This window comes from Pelodiscus sinensis, chromosome 4, assembly GCF_049634645.1.
Source record: "Pelodiscus sinensis isolate JC-2024 chromosome 4, ASM4963464v1, whole genome shotgun sequence".
Lineage (NCBI taxonomy): Eukaryota > Metazoa > Chordata > Testudines > Trionychidae > Pelodiscus > Pelodiscus sinensis.
In genome coordinates, this window is record NC_134714.1 from 43,346,759 (window position 1) to 43,369,066 (window position 22,308).

At 47.6% G+C, this 22,308-nt stretch overlaps 1 protein-coding gene across 4 annotated transcripts in view; it reads right to left on the minus strand.

Annotated features, from left to right (window-relative positions):
- The window catches only part of IFT43 (intraflagellar transport 43), an 85,108-nt gene that overhangs the window by 61,093 nt on the left and 1,707 nt on the right, over window positions 1–22,308 (minus strand). Inside the window, exons 1-2 of one of the 4 annotated variants that reach the window (XM_075926852.1) lie at window positions 6,750–6,893; window positions 5,935–6,027 (exon numbers count right to left, since the gene is read on the minus strand). In XM_075926852.1, coding sequence (XP_075782967.1) covers window positions 5,935–6,027; window positions 6,750–6,800 — 144 coding nt within the window. In that variant the 5' untranslated portion in view covers window positions 6,801–6,893. Of the gene's footprint in view, window positions 1–5,934; window positions 6,028–6,158; window positions 6,249–6,379; window positions 6,727–6,749; window positions 6,894–22,308 lie in introns of those variants that run through there. The other 3 variants (XM_075926853.1, XM_075926851.1, XM_075926854.1) reach the window with 3 other exon arrangements.

Here is a 22,308-nt window from a genome sequence, read left to right on the forward strand (position 1 = left end):
AGAAGAATGGGAGGATTAGATGGATCTTTCCTACTACAACCATTATGCTACTCTGAAAAGAAAATTCTGAATTGAAGTGCTTGTTCTCTGAGGGTATGTCTACACTACCCTCCTAATTCGAAATAGGAGGGTAATGTAGGCATACCGCAATTGCAAATGAAGCCCGGGATTTGAATTTCCCGGGCTTCATTTGCATAAGCGGGGCTCCGCCATTTTTAAAACCACGCTCGTTCGAACCCCGTGCCGCGCGGCTACACGGGGCACAAACTAGGTAGTTCGAACTAGGCTTCCTAGTGCGAACTACCGTTACTCCTCGTGGAAGGAGGAGTAACGGTAGTTCGCACTAGGAAGCCTAGTTCAAACTACCTAGTTCGTGCCCCGTGTAGCCGCGCTGCACGGGGTTCGAACGAGCGGGGTTTTAAAAATGGCGGAGCCCCGCTTATGCAAATGAAGCCCGGGAAATTCAAATCCTGGGCTTCATTTGAAAGTGCGGTATGCCTACATTACCCCGCTAGTTCGAACTAGGAGGGTAGTGTAGACATACCCTGAGGTAGTAGGGGGGATTCCAACATGGAGTGAGGGAGGGAAGGAGGGAGGAGGGATTTCCAACATGGAGGAAGGGAGGGAGGGAGGGAGGGAGGAGGGATTTCCAACATGGAGTGAGGGAGGGAAGGAGGGAGGAGGGATTTCCAAGAGGGAGGGAGGGAGGGAGGGAGGGATTTCCAACATGGAGTGAGGGAGGGAAGGAAGGAGGAGGGATTTCCAACATGGAGTGAGGGATTTCCAACATGGACAACACACAGCACATACTTTCAAAAGATGTTCTTGTTTGGACAGGATACACTCCATTTCTCCCTCACCTCTGGACTGAGGAGTAACGGTAGTTCAGACTAGGAAGCCTAGTCCGAACTACCTAGTCCATGCCGCATGTAGCCGCGCGGCATGGGGTTTGAATGAGCCGGGATTTAAAAATGGCGGCGCCCGGCTTATGCAAATGAAGCCCGGGAAATTCAAATCCCGGGCTTCATTTGCAAGTGCAGTATGCCTACATTACCCTCCTAGTTCGAACTAGGAGGGTAGTGTAGATATACCCAAACAGAAGTACAGGCAGTCCCCGGGTTACGTACAAGATAGGGACTGTCCCGCTGCCGGCGTCCTCAGAGGCTTTGCTCCCTGTCTCCCTGGTCTGCTGGTCTCCGCGTAGTCGGATCCGCGTAACTTGGGGACTGCCTGTAACTCCTAAAGAATGCTGTGCACCTGATTCTCCCCTGCCACACACATCATGTAATCACAGGCATTCAGTCTACCCAGGTGTAAAACCTCCCCACTCACAATGGGGACATTTCACATCAGCTTTGTGTGGGTGTCAGAGAAACAGTCCAAGACAAAAGAGAGTTTGGCCACACACAACTGCAAAGGCAGCAGAAAGCTGTCGCAGAGCAGATGCTTGTCTAGAGACTGCCTAAAAAGGAGGCCAAGTTACAAACAAGGTCACCAGAGAGTAAATAGTCATTTTTCCCTAACAAATTAAAGGGTCCAAAGCACTCACAAGTGCACACAATCTAGATATATAGGCAGGAGGCTACAACTATGTATCCTGGAGTCACTGCCTCCTCCAGATCCCCTACAGTAACTGTAATTATCCATGGTGTATTATTCATACACATTTAACTCTTTCTGCACATGCACTTCATGCATATGAGATTGGATTCTTTCAGCTAGCAATAGCCACTGAGCCATGTCTGTGCCATAGGTGACCTCTTGCACCTCCCTCCCCAGCCCCTTAGGGAATAAAAAGCTGAGCAGGCCCAACTATCCCCAAGTTTCTTTGCCAGTATAGAACCCAAATGTTATAGGACTCTGTGGTAATGGGAAGAGGGGCCAGGTCATATATTACATGTGAACATCACATCTAAGTAGAGATGTTAAAATACATGTATTCAAGTAAACGTGTAACTGCTGAACATTTTAGCAGTTACACGTTTGCATGCAGGGGGAAGGCGGTGTGTGTGGGGAGCTGGCTTTTTTACAGCTGGCTATATCAGAGGCAGCAGCACAGGGGTAGGGCACAGGCAGCTCAGCAGCATGTGTGTGTATGGGTGGGGGGCCTGTATGTAACCATGAAGGTTAACCAATGAACCCAGGCTCACTGGTTAACCGTTTACACATTTACACTATCACATCCCTACTTCTAAGAACCACAGTGCCTGCAAAGCAAGTAATAGTTCTTCTCTGAGTGACTGGCCACATGGTTTGATATTCTGGCTGCTCTAAGGGGGTGGGGATGTTATCAGGAGCCCTGTCTCAGAACAGGAGAGGCTAGTATGAGGCATACCTCTTAAACCTCCAATACTAGTGATTCAAAAGAAGATGCTTTGGATTTCATAATTTTGAGTCTCTCAAGGATGTGACCTGTTCCCAGGCCCTGCAACCAGTCTGCATCACTGCTATGAGCACGTGACCAAAAAAGGCAACTAAATCAAGCAGCCTAAAGCTGGTACAAGTTTGCCAGGTCTCAGATGCCTGATAAGATTGCATGCTGTGTCTATGTTTTTCCAGCTGGGAGGCTGTAAGTGAAAGTCAATATCACAAACAGAAGCTGCATTTCCTATCATTACTGTTATTTTCGCTCCCCTATTGCGTGGGTTTGTCTTGTTTTATCTTTTAGAAAACAGGACTGGATTTTAACAAGAGTAATAACAGCTCCAGTCGATCTCAACTAACTTCTCTTTCCCTCCCCCTCATAAAAACAGTTGTCCTCATCTTTAATACCATCTAAAAGAACATCAAATATGATAGCAGGGGGTTTCCATCACAAACTGTCTCCAGCTAAACAAAAAGGGAACAAGAAATGTTGTTAAAATAAAAGTCTGTATTTAATATTTTGAATTTCAAATGCTTTAACTGGTTTTCCTTCATTAACAATTTTTATAACCTTGTATTAAAGATACAGAAAAGGTGTATTTGCCATAATTCTAAGTAGGCTGATGTCTCTGTATAACAAACTTTGTGTAAAACTGATTAGTGCTAGACAGTGAAAAGATTATGTTAACAGCTTTAATCCTTTGGGCTCGGATAGTCCATCAAAACTAAAACAATACAGTAAGTACTAGGAATGTCCATTATTAATAAGCATCTAAGTGTCACACAGGGCTGGATTAAGACCTTTAGAGGCCCTAAGCACTGAAAAGATTATGGTGCCCCCCATATGTAATTCAAAATAAAAACAATACTATAATGTAAAAATCTCTCTTTTTTGGGGGGGGGGGTGCCCCTGCTTTGCTGGTGCCCTAAGCACGTGTTTAGTCTGCCTATTGGGTAATCCAGCCCTGGTGTCACATGAAGGATGGATCTTAAAGTCCAGGGACTTAGGCTTCTGCTATAATGCTAGTACCTGTGTGTATGTCTACACTACAGCGCTAATGCGAACTAACTTAGTTCGAATTAGTTAATTCGAACTAAGATAATTCGAACTAACGGATCCAGACTAAAAAACTAGTTCAAATTAGCGTTTTGCTAATTCGAACTAGCATGTCCACATTAAGTGGACCCTGAACCGGGGTTAAGGATGGCTGGAAGCAGTGCCAGCAGGGCATCAGACGAGGACTTAGAGCGTGGAGCTGCTGCCTCAGGCTAGCCGAGGGCTGTGCTTAAAGGGACCCGACCCCCACCCCGGACAGACAGTTCTCAGGGGTGCCCCGCTTGAAAGCAGTCCTGGCTTGGATTGCCCCGAGTACCCACACTGGGCACATCACAGCACTCGGCCATCAGACCGGCTGTACTTGCCGCAGGCTGCCATCTGGGGAGAGGGGGCAATTGGGGGGCTGCAGGAGAGCTTCCACCCCGAGGAGCCCACAGAGCCACCCCAGTCCTCCCCATCGGGGGCTCGTATCCCATTCCTCCCTCACCTCCTTCCACTTACCCCTCTCTAGCCCCCCTTCCTGATGTACTAAATAAAGAAAACGTGTGGTCAAAAATAGAATCTCTCTTTATTGAACAAAACTCGGGGAGACTGGGAAAAGGAGGTGGGAGAGGGGAGGACAACTAAAATGATCAGAGGTTTGGAACAGGTCCCATATGAAGAGAGGCTAAAGAGACTGGGACTTTTCAGTTTAGAAAGGAGGAGACTGAGGGGGGATAGGATAAAAGCATGAGTGGGGTGGAGAGGGTGCATCAAGAAAAGTTCTTCATTAGTTCCCATAAAGAAGGACTAGAGGACACCAAAGGAAAGGAATGGGTAGCAGGCTTCAAACTAGTAACAGAAAGTTGTTCTTCACAAAGCAAAGAGTCAACCTGTGGAACTCTTTGCTGCAGGAGGCTGTGAAGGCTAGAACTAGAACAGAGTTTAAAGAGAAGTGAGATCAAGTCATGGAGGTTGGGTCCATGGAGTGATATTAGCCAGGGGTAGGAGTGGTGTCCCTGCCCAAAGTTTGTGGAAGGCTGGAGAGGGATGGCACGAGACAAATGGCTTGGTCAGTGTCTTCGGTCCATCCCCTCCAGGGTCCCTAGGGTTGGCCGCTGTCGGCAGACAGGCTATTGGGCTAGATGGACCTTTGGTCTGACCCAGGACGGCCATTGTAAGCTCAGGGCTCAGGGTCGGGGGTCTCAGTGGACCACCTTGATTTTCATGCATACCTGTTCCTGGGTGGCCAGGCTGGCAGCTCTCCTGCCCTAGACGGCCACTTTCCTGTGCCTAGTGCGGAGATCGTGTGCCTAGTGCAGAGATCTCCGCACTAGCCCAGGCGGGTGCCCGCCTCTTGCGGTCCCGGGCAAGCTCCCGGGAGCTGCCAGCCTGGTCCCGGGAAGAGGGGGAGGGCTGGGGGGCATCGGGTGGCTGGCTCGAGCCGTACCAGGTGCAGGGTCTGCTAGCTGGGTGCTGGCAGGCTTGCACCTGGCTCGGGCACCGTAGCCAGCCTGTGCCCCTTTAAGGGGTCCGGGGCTGGGAGGGGGGCATACGAGTTTCCCTGGTGTTGGCCAGAGTGGCCACCAGGGAAAGCTGGGGAGGACTAGCCTCCCACTAGTTCGAATTAAGGGACTACACACCCCTTAATTCGAACTAGTAAGTTCGAACTAGGCTTAGTCCTCGTAGAATGAGGTTTACCTAGTTCGAACTAAGCGCTCCGCTAGTTCGAATTAAGTTCGAACTAGCGGAGCGCTAGTGTAGCGCCTATCAAAGTTAATTCGAACTAACGTCCGTTAGTTTGAATTAACTTTGTAGTGTAGACATACCCCTAGTTAGGGGATGAGGGTCCAGCCTAACAAACTTAAGGAAAAAAACATGATTATATATTTTCCAAATAAAAACTAATGAATTCACTACTACTTTTTTTAACAAATACCAGCACCATACACAGAGAAAGGGCAAACAATGCAGGGGTTCTATCTCAGTGCTATGGATGAAAAGAAGGATCGAAGTATGGTTGGGCCCTCTCAGACAATTAAGCCCTGGGGTGGAACAAGATAGCACAAAAGACACAAGCCTAATGGACACTGTTGGCTGCCCAAAAGATTCTGATTTTGTGAGCATGGGGCGCATGAGCAACAAAAGTCGAATCCATGTGGAAAAAATTACTCAAAGAAAGCATTCAGCACACTGAAAAAAACAGTTTATGGAGCCCTAATTGCAGATCCTCAGATTCCCCAAGCCAGCATGTTCCAAACACCATGCACATCTCTTCTATAGTAAATCACCATAGCCCATGTCACACCCCCTCCAGTTCAGTTACACATCTTGGACTTGGCTAGGACTTCACTCAGTCAGGCATTCCACCGCACAGCTGGAAAGTACAGAATGGCAGTAAGAATAAGACTTTGTCAGGAATAGCCCTGAACTGGTGAAGCGGGTCCACAATACATCCGGAATCCTCTAAAATAGGTGATTTGTATTTAAGTGGCACCTTAGGCTGCAGGCATGTGATCCTACAGAATACCCACCTCTCCCATAGAAGTAGTAGAGGAATTCTTCCTGCTGAGACGATTCTCCTCTGGAATGGAATCCTGGCGAGCTCGTCGCCCCATCTTTGCCATCTGGAGGATGGGTAGAGAGAATGATTACTGACAGTAGCAACTTCAGGGCAGTACAAACATGGCCACAGAGAAGAAACAGAATCCATATTAACTTCCGTAAGGCAACACTAACTCTTCACTGTAAAACTCACAAACAAGCCAATATCAATACAGTGGACACCAGGCCCAGCATTCATCCACTGCTCACTCAACCACCTCTGGACCATCTTCCAAATGCACTCCCTGAGCTGATGCACAAGGCAGTAAATACTCTTCTACAATCCCATCTCCAGACTCAAGATTCATTTAAGAAAAGCAAACGGCCAATTGCAGCTGCAGGGGCAAGTGCACATCTAAGAGGAACGCTGCGTACTGGATTGCACTGCTCTCGCCCAGGCCTTTGGACTGTGAACTGTTGCAGGCAGGGACCGCGTCTCCTCACGCGAACAGCGGCGCCCCGCTTGGGGGCAGTGCCCCGAGTGCGGGAGGGAAAGGAGGGCACAGCCCCGCGGCGAGGGGAAGAGCGGATCCGAGAGGCGAGGCGGCGGCCAGAGGGTGAAGGAGGCCCGGCGAGTCCCGCTCCCGTAGCCCGCCCTGGGCCCAGTGGCGGGAACCAGCCCTGCCCGCACCCCGGGGAAGGGGGGAGATCCCCCGCGCCCTCCGGGGCCAACCGGCGCCACCGCGCGAGCTGAGCGCGCCCTACGGGCTGGCCCCGGCCCGCCCCCCGGAGCACGGCCTTTTACCCCGGCTGCCCCCCGGCGCGGCTCCTCGCGCAGCCCCAGATCGGCCTCCATCCCGTAGCCGGGCCTAGCTGGAGCAGAGCGAGCCGGGCCGGCCTCCAGCGTCCTTGGCAACCAAACCCCGCCCACCCTTAAAGGGCCGCCGCAGCGAGTGAGGGAGAAACTGGGGCAATGGGGTGAGGCCTCCGCTCAGACACCTCCCTCGCGGGGAGCCCCGACACCTTTCCCTGCCCGCCAGCCTCGCTCGGAACCTCACTGCCCCCCATCTGCGCCGCCCCACATTCTTTTTGCCTCTGTTACCCCCTGGCTTCCTGTAACCCCATCTCCTGCGGGGGAGGGAAGGGGGAGCCCCAAGGGCCTCTCTTGCGCCTGCTTAATCCCACGTAACTGCTCATTACCGCACAGAATCCATTGCACCCATCCCAGTCCCACCCTGGGATGACGCACAAGTCCTTTTTTCTGAGGCACTCCTTGCCCCCTTTCCCAAGGCTGGACCCTTTGCTCCCAAAGGCCTGCTCCCACTTCCCAAGAGCTTCTCTCCCCCAATTCTCAAGGGTCTGATTTCGTCCCCTCCTGATCCCCAAGGAAACATTCCCACTAAATCGCAAAGCCCCAGTCTCCTCAATCCTCAAGGGTCCCACTCCCACACAGAATTGTTCATCACTCACATTTAATTGGTTTTGGTCATCTTCAGATACTTTAGATTAGTAACCATTTGAAGATTTGACTGTAGGAATTACTATTCAGGATCAGACCAGTGCTCCACCAAATCCAGTATCCTATGTCTGAGTAGCAGATGCTTCAGACAGAGGTTTAATTTTGCTATTTAATATGACAAAAGAGATATTATAAGTAGCTTCCCAGTAGACAGCAATATAGTATGGTTATGTTAAAGGCTATGCATCAAAATGGAGAGAACTTTACTTTCAAGAAGTGCTTGAAGAGAGAGGCCAGTATATGTGGAAGAAGTAATGTCTGAATGTTTCATTCTCAGTTCTCTCTCTCCCTCTCTCTCTTTTTATGCTCACACATCAGTTTCCATGGATATTTAAGGGTCTGTGTGAAGTGGGTTATCATTGGACACTGTCCTGTGTCTTCACAATGGTAAAATAGTCAACAATTGTCATTTCAGATAGTGATAAAGGGCACTAAAATGGATATCAATTACTTTAAAGCACTGTGCTGTTCTCTCTCCGTCACCTTTCCTTTTATAAACTGCACATAGTCTGAGAGAAAAATTTCTGATTAGTTGTCCATATGTAGCTAAGACTTCACTGTTCGTCCAATTTTGGGACTATGGTCTTTTTCAAAGTTAAATGATAATTAATAATTGTTGCTACTGTGATTTTTTTAAAGGTATTTCTATATATTCTACTTGTTCAGTTTTGGTTTATTGTGCCAGAGTTTCTCTATATCATTCTTTTCTTTTTAGTGTGTCTGACTCTCATTTAATCTTATTTGTTTAGTTTCATCTCACTTTAATTAAAACTAGTAGATTGCGGTCCCACCCAACTAATACAGTCAAAACTAGTTTAAGTAAATTCCTATATGTAAAATAATATTATTGGTAATATCCATCTGGACAGAGAATCAGGTCTGATCATACAGAACAGCACTAGTCTAGACCTCCTTCTGTTGCTGTTGAAAATTCCCTGTGTTTGGGCCTATGACTGCATTTTGGTCCTGATCTTCCTTCAGACCTGATGGATCTGGAAATTAACTACCTGCCAAATTCATACCTGCTTCTTGTCCCAGAAGCGTACTTTGTTGTAATCTATATCTAATCTATATCTATATCTAGACAGATAGACAGATATACACATGCACTTGCTTTAATTAAGTTGATTTTGGAAAATCCACAGTCTACCAATGCTTTGGTACAAGACTACAAGAACAATATTTCCATCAAAAGCACTATGTCCCCAAAGACAGAGGGCCACATTTTTGAAAGGTCAGAGAAACTTCAAACACAACATTGAAATATAATGTACCCACAGATTTTCTTGTTTTAATCTCCTTCAGGATATTCTTGATTTGGACTACATCAAGTTCTGACTTGGATTTATAGTCAGGGCTGCCAAGTGCTTCATATTTCCGGTGAAACTCACAGTTAGTAACCCTGCTACAGTCCAGCTGGATTCTGACACAGCTGATCTGTGAGTTTTCCAGCAATTGCTCCTCCAGCCACCAGGAGGGCACTATGGTGCTTGTTGAACCAAGGATTCTCCGTGCTTCTTCATTAGTTGGATGGCAGCCTAAAAGGAGTGACCAAGATCAGAGGAGATGATAGTGGAGACAGAAAGTGAGTGGCACCAGTATTCCCCATCTGCCCCAGGTATGTACTACCTTTGAGCGGAGCCAGCATCGATCCACACAGCACCCACTCCAGGCAAACTACCCAACTACCTCTGATTCTTTATTCAGTAGCCTCCTCTCCCTTCTGTGGTGATGTGATTTGGGTGGGTTTTAGAATATCTCGGGAACCTGGGTGGAAGGGTGGTGGGGAACCTGTGGTGGATGCTTGATGCAACTGTTTCTTCTAGAGATTATGGGGAGGATGGGCATCCAGACTTCTGTCACTGTTTGCTGCTGCCTTCCTCTGCTCCCTGGCTGGCAGGATAGATGAGCTAGTAGTAGACTCATAGGGTGTGTCTAGATTACTGAGTTTTGTCGACAAAAGTGGACTTTTGTCGACAAAACTATACCTGCGTCTACACTACCGCTGAGTTCTGTCGACATAACGTTAACAGAACTCAGCAGTTTTGTCGACGCTGGTAAACCTCATTTTACGAGGCATAACGTCTTTGTTGACAGAGTTCTGTCGACAAAAAGGGCAGTCTGGACGCATGGGTTCCTTTTGTCGACAGAAGGAGACCTCCAGGGAAGCCCCCTGCTGGAGAGTCCTTCTTTAGGAAAAACCTCTTCTTGGTCCTGTCTGTAGCCATGTTTTAAAGGCAGAGGCATCCCTGGCAGGCATTGTGGCAGGAAGCTGGCCACAGAGAGATCCTGTCAGCCCAGATCTCTCCCAGCGTAACCTGCACGTGGCCATGTGTGCAACTCCAGCGCCACGAGGCACCCAAGGAGCTTTGAGGGAGCCAGCCCAAGTTCTCTCAGGCGAGAAAAAGAGAGCCCCAGCTTGGTCAGGGACAGAGGTCCTGACACTGTTAGAACTGTGGGGGGAGGAGGAAGCAGTCCAGGCCCTGCACACCCGGCGCAGGAATGCAAACATCTATGGCCGCATGGCTCAGGGGCTGGCCGATAAAGGGCACCATCCCAGGACACTCCAACAGGTCCGGGCCAAAGTAAAAGAACTTCACCCGGGGTACATGAAGGCCCGAGAGCAGAGCTCGGCGTCAGGTGCAGCCCCAGTGCACTGCACCTATTATGAGGAACTGGACCGCATCCTGGGAGGCCAGGAACCAATGTCTGCACCAATGCTCGTGTAGACAGGCTTGCACACACCGGTGCAGCATAGCCGGCAGGAGGTCCCCAGGGAAGATGTCGAGGAGGAGGAGGCAGAGAAGCAGATGGAGGACACCCTGACCCTGACTCTGCAGCCTGTCCCAGAGACAGAGGAAGCCTTGCAGGCACCGTCCGACGCTGGAGAAGGAACATCAGGTGAGTGCAGGCAGGGTCACAGACACAGAACAGGGGAGGTGGGAGCAGAGAGGATGCAGAGCAGTGGACAGCTTGCATCTCTCTGTGCATGTACAAGCAGGCGGGCAGGTGGTGGGTATGTGGGTGGAGGGCATGGGAGACCCAAGGTGCAGCAGGCCCCTGTCCTACTGTGCCTGCACACTGATCTGGCCTGGGCGGCCACATTGGAGGGCGGGAGGATCTAGGGGGTGGAGGTGGACATTGTCCTAGCCACAACAGGTCCCCTGTGCAGCCAAGGCGGCTGGCAAGGCCAGACGTGGCCTACCAGTAACAACATTCCCATCCTTTGTTGTATGGACTTGTGTGTGAATTGCTAACACTGATCGGTTCTCCCTCTTCTTCTCCACAGCCAGACCTGCTGCAACTGTCCACCGCACAACTCCTGTGCCACTACCCACCCGGTCCCACAGCACCCGCAGGCATTGGAGGACCTATAATGACCTCCTAAAGCGGCATGTGGAGGCCATGGAGAAAATGGAGAGAACCATGGCCAACATACAAGAGATCATGGCTGAAAGAGCGAGGGAGGAGGCTCGGTGGCATACTCGCCTGCTGCAGGACTTCCTCCCAGAGTGGAGCAGTATGTGTGCCACTGTCCGGGAGTCCCTGGCTGTGCCAGGTCCTCTCCCCCTGGGGACTCCTCCTGCCCATCCAGCTCCAGCTCCCTCTGACCCCCCTTCTTCTCCCTCCGCCCCTGCCACCCCTTCCTCTCCCTCAGCCCCTGCCACCCTTCCAGCCCTGCTCCTCCCCCCCCCGCTAGGGCAGAGTCATTGTCAGCCCCCACTCGAGCCCGAGGACGGCTGGGTCCACGGACCGGGATGGCAAAGCCTTGCGGCCCAGGCGAGGCCGCCATTACCCTTAAGGTGTCTGCCCTCCCTCCCTCCCTGTTGGAAATCCCTCCTCCCTCCTTCCCTCCCTCACTCCATGTTGGAAATCCCTCCTCCCTCCTTCCCTCCCTCACTCCATGTTGGAAATCCCTCCTCCCTCCCTCCCTCCCTCTCTCCCTCCAGGTTGAAATCCCCCCTACTACCTCAGTTATAAACACATGTTATTAGTTAAAAAAAGAACTTTATTTTTCACTGTTGTTGAACAATTCAATTTGGTATAACAGATCTAATTTCTTACGTTACTCCTTTATAAACATATTTTTTAAGTTTAACATGGTGTGTGCGCCTTAACTGTTCAGAGGCTGATGCATGGATGGATTGTGGGAGGGAAGGTTTTGGGATGGGGGGGGGAAGGCCCACAGACCCCATTAAGGATACGTTGGGGAGTCATAGGGCTCCAGCTGAGAAGCGCTCATGCAGAGCCTCCCGGATGTGAACCCTCACCTGATGGGCTTGGCGAACGGCAGCTGTCCGAGGCTGCGCAAACCGCCTGCCCTCCACTTCAGCCATTGGCCCCCAACCTGGGAGGAAGGCCTCCCCTTTGCTCTCCACCAGGTTGTGGAGGATGCAACATGCTGCCACCACCTCTGGGATATTGTGTTCCCCCATGTCAAGGCGAGTTAGCAGACACCTAAACCTTCCCTTCAACCGGCCAAATGCGCATTCTACCTGTAAACGGGCGTGTGTCAGGTGCACATTAAACACTTCCTTGCTCGGGGTCAGATGCCCTGTGTATGGCTTCATAAGCCAGGGCATGAGGGGGTACGCCGCATCGGCCACAATGCAGACCGGCATCTCTACGTCCCCAATAGCAGAGGTTCGCTGGGGGAAGAAGGTTCCTGTCTGCAGCCTTTCGTACAGGGGTGAATTGCGGAAGATCCGAGCATCATGTGCCCGGCCCGACCACCCCACACACAGGTCCGTAAATAGTCCACAGTAGTCAACCAGGGCCTGCAGCACAATGGAAAAGTACCCTTTCCTGTTGATATACCAGGCGGCTCGATGGGGTGGTGCACGGATGGGAATGTGCGTTCCATCGAGCGCTCCTCCACAGTTTGGGAATCCCAGCCCTGCAAAACCAGCCATGATAGTGTCGAGGTCTCCGAGGTGGACAATCCGATTCAGCAGTTCTGAGTTGATGGCCCTCACCACCTGCAAAAATAGACACATACAAACACACACAGATTATGAAGTAAGAGGGGTTGCCTAAGTCCTTTGGCGACTCCCCCCCCCCCAGTGATTGCTCCCAGTAGTATCATGGTGTAAGGCACAGAAGCCCTCCACCACCTCCCCTCCATTGCCCCCCACCCACCCTTTTTTGGTTACAGTCCCCTTACGGACTGCCCTCCCCCCATCCCCAAGGGACTTACCTCCATCAACACAGCACCAACAGTTGATCTCCCCACACCAAACTGGTGTCCCACTGACCGGTAGCTATCAGGAGTGGCCAGCTTCCAGAGGGCAATAGCTACCCTCTTCTCCAGTGGGATGGCAGGGCGCAGGTGGGTGTCCTGTCGTTGCAGCGTGGGGGCAAGCCAGTTGCAAAGCTCCAGGAAGGTGGACTTCCGCATCCTAAAGTTTTAGAGCCAAGCCTGATCATCCCACTGCTCCATTACGAGCCGGTCCCACCAGTCCGTATTTGTTTCCCTCCTCCAACATTGCCTGTCCGGGAAAAAGTTTGGAGGCAGGAACAGTGCTGCTGCATCCTGAAGGAGGCGCTCCAGTCTGGGCTCAGGTTCCGGACCAGGCATTAACAGCATGATAGTCTCATGCAGTTGCAGCAGCATTTGAAGCACCGTGGAGTGGGGCCAGCGCCTGGCCAGGGGAAGCTCTGGCTCCACGGTAAACAAAGGTTAGGAAAAACCTTCAAAAAAAAAAAAACCCCACACTGCTGTGCTGTGCCAGGAAGCAGGGCACTCCAAACAAGCACTGCAGAACCTTTGCTATCCCTCTAGGCAGCTGCAGCAGCAGAGCAAGGGCTAGTCGGGGGGGTGCCCCTTTTAGCATGCATCTCTTCAAAGTGCAGGCAGCAGAACAAGGAAGTACATGCTGCCCCTGTGACTTGGCAAAGCAGTTCTGGGTACTTTCTTCTGTCGACAGAGCGTCCTGCAGTCTGGACGCTCTCTGTCGACAAAGCAAAAATTTTTGTCTATAGTTTTGTCTATTGCTTCAGTAGTCTAGACGCGCTTTGTCTACAGAAGTTTTGTTGCCAGATTCTGTCGACAAAACTTCTGTCGACAAAACCCTGTAGTCTAGACGTACCCTTAGACTCATAGACTTTAAGGTCAGAAGGAACCATTATGATCATCTAGTCTGACCCCCTGCACAGTGCAGGCCACAAAATCTCACCCACCCCTCCTAGAATAATCCTCTCACCTATATCTCAGATATTGAAGCCTTCAAATACTAGAGGAAGAGAATGTCATGGCAGGCACTGTATTTTTGAGTGTAACTCACTGCAGCAGGTTAAAAGAGGGATAGGGAAGAAAGAAAAATCACAATTTTCCTCCCGTGAGGCATCTCTCTAATGAGAACTCATTCCTGCAACAGATGTCACCAGACAAGTGGCTCCAAAGCTGGCAGCTAAGTCTCTTGTGAAAAAAGGGATATTTTCTGCTTTCATGCTTTTCATTTGAGAAACAAAACAGTGATGTACATGTATAAGAAATCATATATTCATAGACTACAAGGATAGAAATGGAACATTCTCATTAACTAATCTGACCTCGCCTATAATACATGTCATAGAACTTCCCCTAAATCAGTGCCGGTTTCAGACATCCAGAATGGCCAAAACAAATTGAAAAACAAAAATTTGTTTCAAGTTGACTCAAAACATTTCAGTTTATTTTTAAATGAAAATTTTAGAGTGTTTCTATTTTATGAAAAATTTTAAAATAATGTTTCAGTTCAAATTGAACTAAAATGTGTTTTGGGATTTTTTGGTTCCCAAATGCATTCCTTTCTTAGGTCCAACCATAATTCTTGGTAAGATATTTGAATGGTTAATTACCCTCAAAGTTAAAAATCTGTGCCTAATTTCACATCAGAATTACTCTGCTTTCTAATAATTTATTACGTCATGTTAATTTTTTATTTTTCTTATTTCTTAACCAAATTTTCAAGTACAGGCAGTCCCCAGGTTACGTACAAGATAGGGACTGTAGGTTTGTTCTTAATTTGAATCTGTATGTAAGTTGGAACTGGCGTCCAGATTCAGCCGCTGCTGAAACTGACCTCCAGTTCTGACTTACATACAGATTCAACTTAAGAACCCCAAGCGGCCCCAAGTCAGCTGCTGCTGAAACTGATCAGCGGCTGATTCCAGGAAGCCTGGGGCAGAGCAACTCTGCCTCGGGCTTCCTGTAGTCAGCGCTGGTCAGTTTCAGCAGCGGCTGACTTGGGGACGCCTGGGGCAGAGCAGCTGGAGTGCTGCTGGGTTGCTCCAGTAGCACTGCTCCTCACTCCTTGGCGCTACTGGACCAACCCAGCAGCACCCCAGCTGCTCTGCCCCAGGCGTCCTGATTCAGCCAGAGCGGCGCTGCAGGACCAATCGGCAGCGCCCCCAGCTGCTCTGCCCCAGGGTCCACAACAAAAGCCTGGTCTGCTGGGGGGGGGAGCACACTAGCTGCATCCCCCCCAGCAGACCAGGGACACGGGGAGCAGAGCCGCAGTGGCAGCGGAGTGCCGCGCCTCTGAGGCTTTGCTCTGGCAAAGTCTCAGAGGCGAGGGACCCCGCCGCGGCTGCGGCTTCAGTCCTGGTGCCCCTGGTCTGCTGGAGACGGTCCCCAGCAGACCACAGGCACTGGGGGCGAAGCCGCAGCAGCTGGGAAGGATTCCAAGCACTTTGGAGAACAGGGGCACCGGGAGCAGCTTACGAACGGGGCTCTCTCGCCCCGGAGCTCGCAGGCAGCAATCCGCCACCTCGACCTCCGGGGCGAGAAAGCCCCGTTCGTAAGTGCGGATCCGACATAAGTCGGATCCGCGTAAGTCGGGGACTGCCTGTAGTACAAAGTCAAATGTCTTACAGAAGTCTAAGAATTATATTATATTTTACCTTTAATCAACCAAACTTGTAATCTCATCAAAAAAGATATCAACTGATTTTGATAAGAACTATTTTCCATAAACCCATGATGATTCGCATTAATTATATTATCTTCCTTTAATTGTTCATTAATCAACTCTTGTATCAACCATTTCCTTATTTACTTGGAATCAATGTTGGGCTGACAGGTCTACATTTACCTGGGTCATCCCATTTACCCTTTTTAAATATTGGTACAATGTAGATTTTCTTGCTGTTCTCTAGAACTTTCCCAGTGTACAAAGATTTATTGAAAACCAACATTAGCACTCCAGAGACCTACTGATTTAAAAATGCGTGACTTTCGTAGTCACTGTTTAACATCCTCCTGAACAATTGCCAAAAAGGAAAATATGTCATTATCACTGCATGATATGATAAAGTGTGTGGATGATACTAACATGGGAAGGGTTCCAAGCACTTTGGAGAACAGGATTAGAATTCAAAATTCTAAAATACTGGAGATATGGTCCAAAATAAATATGATGAAATTCAATAAGGATAAGTGTAAAGTACTACACTTAGGAAGGTCTAATATTTTGCACACATGCAAAATAGGAAATGGCTGCCTAGGAAAGAGTACTGCTGGACAAGATCTATGGTTATAAATCTAAATATGAGTCAATAATGTTCACTTTTTGTGCAACTGTATCATCATGCTGGGATGTATTAAAAGTGTTGTAAGCAAAACATGAGAAGTAATTATTCCACTTTGCTCAGCATTGACCAGGTCTCACCTGGAGAATTATATCCTTTTGTGGGGGTCCACGCCTCAGGAAAGATGTGGACAAATTAGAGAAAGCCCAGAGGAGATCAACAAAAATTATTGAAAATCTAGAAAACATGATCTATGATGAAAGTCTGAAAAAAATGGTTTTGGTTAGTCTGGAGAAGGCCAAGGGGAGACACAATAATACTCTTTGGCTATGTCTACGCTGCAGGCTTCTTGCGCAAGAACGCATCCACACTGCCATGTGCTTTTGTGCAAGAGAACGTCCACACTGCCGTGGACGCTCTTGTGCAAGAAAGCTCTGATGGTCATTCACAGAATGACCATCAGAGCACCTGTGCTTTTTCTGAAAGGCGTTTCTTGTGCATGAAATCTGTTGTCCATCCACACGCCTTTTTACGCAAGAGCTCTTGTGCAAAAAGCCCTGTCTTCTGACGATCTGCTGTAGTGTTTCTTGCACAAAAATGCGTTTGTAGTGTGGATGCTCCACGAGTTTTTGCACAAAAATAGTTGGTTTTGCGCAAATACTCTGCAATATAGACGTAGCCTTTAAGTACATAAAAGATTGTTATAAAGAGGAGGGTGATAAATTCCATAACCAGTGAAGCTAGGACAAGAAGCAATGGGCTTAAACTGTAGCAAAGGAGATTTAGGTTGGAAATTAGGAAAAACTTCCTAACTGTACAGGCAGTTAAGCACTGGAACAAATTACCTAAGGAGGCTATAGAATCTCTATCACTGGAATTTAAAAAAACAGGTATACCAGTGGTGGTCAACCTGTGGCCCGGGGGAGTTCTCTGTGTGGTCCATGAGACATTTTGTTCCTTGTTGGCCATGCACAGGGTTGCCAGATTCGTCCATGAAGTTTTTTTCTTACTGGTATTACAAAAGTGACCTACACATAAAGCAAGGGCACTTGAAGTGAGGCATGTGCTGATTGCACACAGCAGTGTGAGAGCTGTTTGTTCCCTCTGCATTCACTAAAAGTGCTGCTACAGTTCAGTTGTAGCACACCACAAATTCAAGGTACGCAAACACAATTAGCAAAATTACCCCATATCAGGGGACCGTATTGGTTACTACAATCTTGCGGCCCACTAAGATGAAGGAGGACCACTCATGCAGCACATTCACTACCCTAGGGCTACATCTAGACTGCAGGCTTCTTTTGGAAGAAGCTTTTCTGGAAGAGAGCGTCTACACAGCAAAAAAGTGCATTGAAAAAGCGATCTGCTTTTTCGAAAGATAGTGTCCACACTGAATGGACCCCTATCTTGCATTTAAACTGTGACTGCTATGGACGGAGTAGCCACCAGGGCACCTGTGCTTTTTCCTCTTTCCTCTTCTTTCAAAAGAATTCCCTCTTCCCCATCCACACACGCCTTTTTCCGAAAGACCTCTTTCAGAAAAAGGCTTCTTCCTCGTAGAAAGAGGTTTACCAATGCCGGAAAAACCCCTTTGTTCTTTCAATTTTTTTCTGAAAGAACACAATTGCAGTGTGGACGAAGTGAAGTTTTTTTTAAAAAACAGCTGTTTTTCCACAAAAAAAAAAACAACCCCTCTGTAGTGTTGTAGTGTAGACATACTCTAGGTTGCCTCTCACTAGGTTAAACATACATCTGTCAAGGTAGGTCTAGATTCTAGGTCAGGGCTACTCAACTTTGGAAGCTCTGGGGGCCACAATGATACGGCACATGCTGAGGGTCGCAACTTAAGTGTGGTTGCATGTACATGCAAATAGCTTCTTTCACACTGAGGGGCATGAATACAAAGATAAAGGCAACACTACACAATTTGTAAGCCCCATTTAACTCAGTTCTGCTGATATTAATAAAATGCAATATTTACCCAATTTCCACCCATATGACAGCACTTTTAATGAGCAATGACAGTCCAGGAATTTAACTACTAAAACGCATATCAACCGAAAACCATTATATTGACTCGCCATTATGGAGCGTGTTCCCAGCAGAGGCCATGTTTAAAGGATCCCACCCGCGGGCTGAGTGTTAAGCCCTGAGTAAACCCAAACCGCACCGCAGGCCACAAACAAACAGGCCGCAGGCTGCATGTGGCCCACAGGCCAAGTGTTGAATAGCCCTGATCTAGATAATACTTAGTTCTGCCTCAGTGCACCGCAGCGAAATCCACTCACCAACCCCGCACTGCACATATGCCAGACCCGCATTGCGTGTGCGTGCACCGCCAGTGAACAGGGTGACTGGCTGAAATCTACTTGCTACAGGTGAGTAGATACACTGATTTGTTGAACCCTGAACTGATATCAATATGAACACATCATCTGGCTTTTTTGCAAATACAAAAGAGAAATATTTATTTAATATTTCTGCTTCTTCTGCATTATTATTGATAGGTCTAACATTTCCGTGTAGTAATGGAGCAATGCCATTGTTAGTATTCCTTTTGTACCTAATCTCTCTCTCTATATAAAAGTTTTTCCTGCTGAGACACAGAATGTCATCATGCTCTCATGCTCTTTGGCTGGCTGCGAAAGTGAAAATGGCCAAAGGGAGGTTGGCGAGCATAGCGAGCACAGGGCACAGCCCACTAGTAGACTTTTAAAAACTCTTTATTGTCCTTGTGTTTGCTAGCCAGTGTTTTCGCCATGTGCGCATTTGCTTCCTCTTCAATTTTCTATAATTTCTAGCTTCTAATTTATATTAATCATTATCAAATTCTCTTTTCTCCAACCCAGACTGTTAATCAGTGTAGCCTTACTTCTTGACTGTGTGATTGGGACTTTTGGAGCATGCAGTAAAATATTCTTAAACAGTTCACAATTATCATTCATATTTTTTCTGTTTAAACTTTTCCCATTGATTTGACTTTTTCAGTTTTGAGAAATTGGGCATTTTAAAGCACAAATACATCTATTACTAGTTTGTACTTTATTCTTGTTTGCACATAACAAAAGTGATGAAGTTATGATCACTTGTACCCACTAATATTTAGTTCTGTGATCAGTTCCTCTTTATCTCACAAGGTGAGGTCTAATATAGAATAATCCTCTATCGGAGACCATGTTTTCTTTAGTTAAGAATTTGTTATCTGTAATATTTAGAAATTTGGAGCATGTTTTAGTAATGGCAGCATAAGACATCTAGGTGTCTAGCATATAACAGCAGCTTGAGTGACTTCAACCTAACACAGCTTTTCCCTCCTACACATTATAGATAGATGCTTCAAGAGCTGGTCATCCTCATCTCTAGTGTAATTTGGTGGTTTGTAGTCAACGTTAACGCAGAGGCGAAAGCAAGTGCAACAGCTGGGAACTGTAGGGTAGGGACTCTGCTTTCTGGGAAGGGAGACTGAGGGGAAGAGGAGTTTGCCTGCCTGGGGAGGGGTGTGACTTGAGCTGTTCCGGGGGTGGCCGAACCTTTAATTGTGCCCCTCTCCACGATGAGCAAGTATGGGTCATCCCTACACCAACTAGTACCCTATTTTGGTTTTATCTGTTAGGACATTGGGTCCATAAGCATTCAATATCATTTGCTTCCAAGTTGTCAATGACTCAGAAACAGGTTGTCAATTTTTTACATAGAGTTTTTTTACACACTTTCTCTTCTGCTTATTGATTTTAACATTCTGATCATGTGAATCTTCCCACCAGGTTTCACTAATACTAAGTAGATAGAAATTTATGCTCATAAATGAGCAATTCCAATCCCTCTTCTTTAAAGAGGCTCCTAAAAATCAATTCTGTACTAACATACAGGAGGCATGCCCTTGTCAGCAAGCTTCTCATGCTTCCTGCAAATGATTCAAAATGTTGACTCCTTGTGACAGGAGAGCCAAGGCTATTTGTTTTTCCAAAAATTCTGGAAAATGTGTGTATGTCTAAGTTTTTCCATAGTCCTCAGCATACACCTTTTGTATCATGCAAACTATGGCCTTCAGTAGTACTTTCTGTTAAGTAATGCTGTTGGTTTTTAACAAGCACCAAGGCTCTGTGTATGTCGTTTTTTAATAAAAATGTGTTTTAAATAGTTTGAGAGTCAAGGACTATTTACAGATTAAACTGCCTGCTTCTGGCAGTGGCAACTAAGTGTGTAATTGCAAGCATTAGAGAGAAGTCACCTCCCTCCAAAACATCAGGTTGTGTTTTGCAGCAGCAGCAGATACTCACATTATAGTTTATTCTGCTACAAAGCCTGTTCTGTCTTGACTAGCAAATTGAATTTTAGCTTGCCTTTCTGACTAAAGTAAATGCTTGAGTTGTCTGGTTCCAGCGTGTAGATCACAAGTCTCATTTTCCTACTTAAAACTAAGCTGTGTCTTGCAGCTGCAACTTAAGTTTGTAAAGCTCAGTAATTAGAATCTCATCTGGAGATTTCCCATCTCTCTCTCTCTCTGGGTACATCTACACAGCAGGGCAAAACTCACATTAAGTTACGCAACTTCAGCTAAGTCAATTGCATAGCTGAAGTCAAAATAGCTTAATTCAGCTCTTGGTGCTGTCTACACAGTAGGAAGTTGAAGGAAGAACACTCTCCCTTTGACTTCCCTTACTCCTTGTGAAATGGGGATTACCATGAGTCAGAGTAAGAAGTCCTCCAGCTCGACATTATTTCAAAATAATGTCTTGCAGTGTAGATGCACTCTTCTGAGATGTTATTCCGAAATAACGTTACTGTTATTGTCAGAGACCAGTTGCTCCCCCAATCAGGAAGAGATGTGGGGGGTTAAGGTGCAGTCTACCAGCCAAGCCTTACAAGGCTGGCTCTTCCCCCAGTGGCTGATTCTGCCTCAGCACATACAGCCTATTTGTCTTCTTGCGGGCAGTCTGTCACTTTCTGTCATCCTCACTTGACTGTCAGAGCTCTCTTTAAGTAAGTCCGCCATATGGAGCATCTCCGAGAGCTGTTCAGGGGTAGGGCCCTTTTAGCCCAATACTGCTTCACCATTCCTTTAACCTTAGGCCTGGTCTACACTAGGGCTATGTCTACACTGGTAGGTTCTTGTGCAAGAAGTATTGTGCAAGAACATGTCCACACTGCCATGTGTGAGATGTGCTTTTGCGCAAGAGCATCCATGGCAGTGTGGACACTCTCTTGCGCAAGGAAGCTCTGATGGCCATTTTGGCTATAGGGCTTTCTTGCACAAGAAACCCCTGCCGTGCATCCATACTGCCCTCTTGCACAAGCGCTGTTGTGCAAGAAGGCTTACACTTGTAAAAAAAGAGCGTAGCTCTTGCGCAAGAAGCCCTCTCTTACCATGCCGTACTGTAAATCTTCTTGCACAAGAGTGGGTGGTTAGTGTAGACGTAGCCTAGAAGTTTAGGTTGAACTTAACTACATTAAGTAGATTTTCTAAACACTGAATCTATACCACCAAGGGGGTTTGTAATATGCTGCTTTCCCATGTCTCACACACCGTGCCCAAGCTCCTGCCCTGAACTCCGTTTCTGTCCCTTCTTCCTTGTGTTCACTAAATAAAAACACATTATGTCTCAACAACAGTATCTTTATTGCTTTTGTTGCCTGGAAGAGAGGTTACAGGATTTACAGGCAAGCACACTTAAGAGCAATGCACATGACTGTCATATCATTGTCTGGCCATTCACAAAGCTGTTTTTCAAAGCTTCTCCGATACACAATGCATGCTCCTTATTTCCCTAGTGTCAGGCCCCTCAGGCCCCCACCCTGCATAAAGCTTTCCTCCTTACTTTCACAGGTATTATGGAGCACACAGCAGGCTGCTATAACAATGGGAATGTTGCTTTTGCTGAGATCTAACCTAGTAAAAAACTTCAAAACCTTCCCTTTAAAAGTCCAAAAGCATATTCTAGCACCATTCTGCACTTTCTCAGCCTGTTGTTGAACTGCTCCTTGCTGTGATCCAGGCTGCCTGTGTCTGGCTTCATGAGCCACAGGTAGGAAGGGGTAGGCCGAGTCTTCAAGAATTACTTTTAATGGCACTGACCTGCTATGTAAAAAGACTTTGAGATCTTGGGATGAAAAGCTATAAAAGAGCTAAGCACAGAGAAGAATAATTCTGTGGGCAGGTTGCTAGCCTAGGATTTGGGAGACAGGTAAATGCCCTGCTGTGCCACAAACTTCCTGTGTGATTTTGGACAAGTCATATAGGGTATGTCTACACTTTTCAAAAAATCCCAAACCCTGAAGCAACAGGTCTCACAGAGCCCAAACCAACTGATTTGGGTCATGGGATTGGTGCTAA